The sequence below is a fragment of the Eschscholzia californica genome, unplaced genomic scaffold, assembly GCF_041429995.1.
Source record: "Eschscholzia californica isolate CP2 unplaced genomic scaffold, dmEscCali1.0.p SCAF_1, whole genome shotgun sequence".
In the NCBI taxonomy this organism is placed as follows: Eukaryota; Viridiplantae; Streptophyta; class Magnoliopsida; order Ranunculales; family Papaveraceae; genus Eschscholzia; species Eschscholzia californica.
The window spans coordinates 43,311,655-43,313,165 of NW_028238198.1; the positions used below are offsets into that span (position 1 = coordinate 43,311,655).

General features: G+C 45.3%; 1 protein-coding gene across 1 annotated transcript; it reads right to left on the reverse strand.

Annotated features, from left to right (window-relative positions):
* Positions 1–227: 227 nt before the first annotated feature.
* LOC147567007 (uncharacterized) lies at positions 228–1,073 on the reverse strand. The gene has a single exon (XM_086656429.1). The coding sequence runs from the start codon at positions 1,071–1,073 to the stop codon at positions 228–230; it is 846 nt and encodes a 281-aa protein (XP_086512555.1).
* Between the last annotated feature and the right edge of the window lie 438 nt (positions 1,074–1,511).

The following is a 1,511-nucleotide window of genomic DNA, read 5'->3' on the forward strand; positions in this document are numbered from 1 at the left end:
GGGGTAGTGATGACCTTAGCTTTTCAGCTCTACATATCTGCCGTCGGGTCATCGTAGAACACTTTGTCTCCTCCAATGGTGACTGGATTTACTTCTTCTTGTTCGCAGCCCTGGGCGGAGACGAGATAACATTCCCGGGCTATTTTCTGGTCTCCTCTGTCCGTTTCGATTAGATTCGTTCCCGGAATTGGGAACTTCATCATAAGGTGGTTCAAGGAAACTACTGCTTATGACTCCCTTAGGAAGTTTCTGCCCAATATTATGTTGTAAGCGTACATCTTATCGACGATTGCGAAGTTTAGCATTATCGCCTTTGCTGATTCTCCTTCGCCGATCAGTATTGGCAGAAACGCTTTCCCGTCTGTTTCGACCTGATTGTCTCCGAATCCGGTCAAGCAAGATTTATAAGATTTGAGATGGCGTTCGCTTACCCCGAGTTTCTGGAAGCACGTTCGGCTCATGACCTCCGTGGAGCTCCCCGTATCGATTAGAATGCGTCCAATACTCCAATTGGCAACTACAACTGTTATTACCAGCGGATCTGCGTGTGGAGTTATTACCCCGACCAAATCTTCGTCTGTAAAGACAATGGGTGGAGCTTCCACGGCAGGCTTGATTAGAAAGACCGGCTGGTTCTTTGCTTCGTTGGCGTATCTGCGCTGCTCGCCTTTGGTTGCTTTTCCGAGGGTAGGTCCTCCTGCTATGGTATTGATATTCCCCATTACTCCGGTGGACCCCTCTGAACCTTTGTTTGCTTTTCCAGAAATAGGGCCCTGCCCGTTGGTTTTAGATCCCAATCCGATTCCTGCCCTGTTTACTGGCTTTTTGTTTCGGTATTCGTAGGGTCGTTGTTCTTTATGGATGTATTTATCCAGTTCTTTTTTTCTTACCATCTCCTCAATCAGATTCTTGAGGTGCCGACAATCGTCGTTCTTGTGGCCGTAGCCTCTGTGAAAGGCACACCACGCAGTCATATCTTTGGATTCGAACTCTCCTCGGTCGTCATTGGGTTTTGGCAGTTCGACCTTTCCTTTCGCTATCAGTACCTGCAAGATTTCCTCCCTTCCATTCATTAGGGGGGTGTATGTCGCGAAGTCAGCCCTGGGCCTCCTGCCTCGTTCTCGTTCCCTGGGTAACCTGACTTCCTCCCGTTCTCTTTTTTAGTGGCGTTCACTTTCATAAGGAATATTAGCCACCTCCTTCATCCGCAAATAATTCTCCTTTGTCCTGATAAATGATAGGTGCATAATTTACATGTTTTGTCTATCATTTTCTTATACATATTTTCTAGTTGTTGTGTGAATTATCCGTTATTATCATTACTTTTGGTATTTATGTATCGTTTCAGGCTACATCTCGAAAAAGAAGTGGAGTCACGCGCGTTAAAGGAAGAATTGATTAACGTCACAGTTAAGAAGTTATTTGAAGAATTTCTCGCGTGAGATTACAGGGAATTGAATTACGAATCCAATGGCGAAAGAATCAGGTTATTCCGATATCGTATGAAGAAG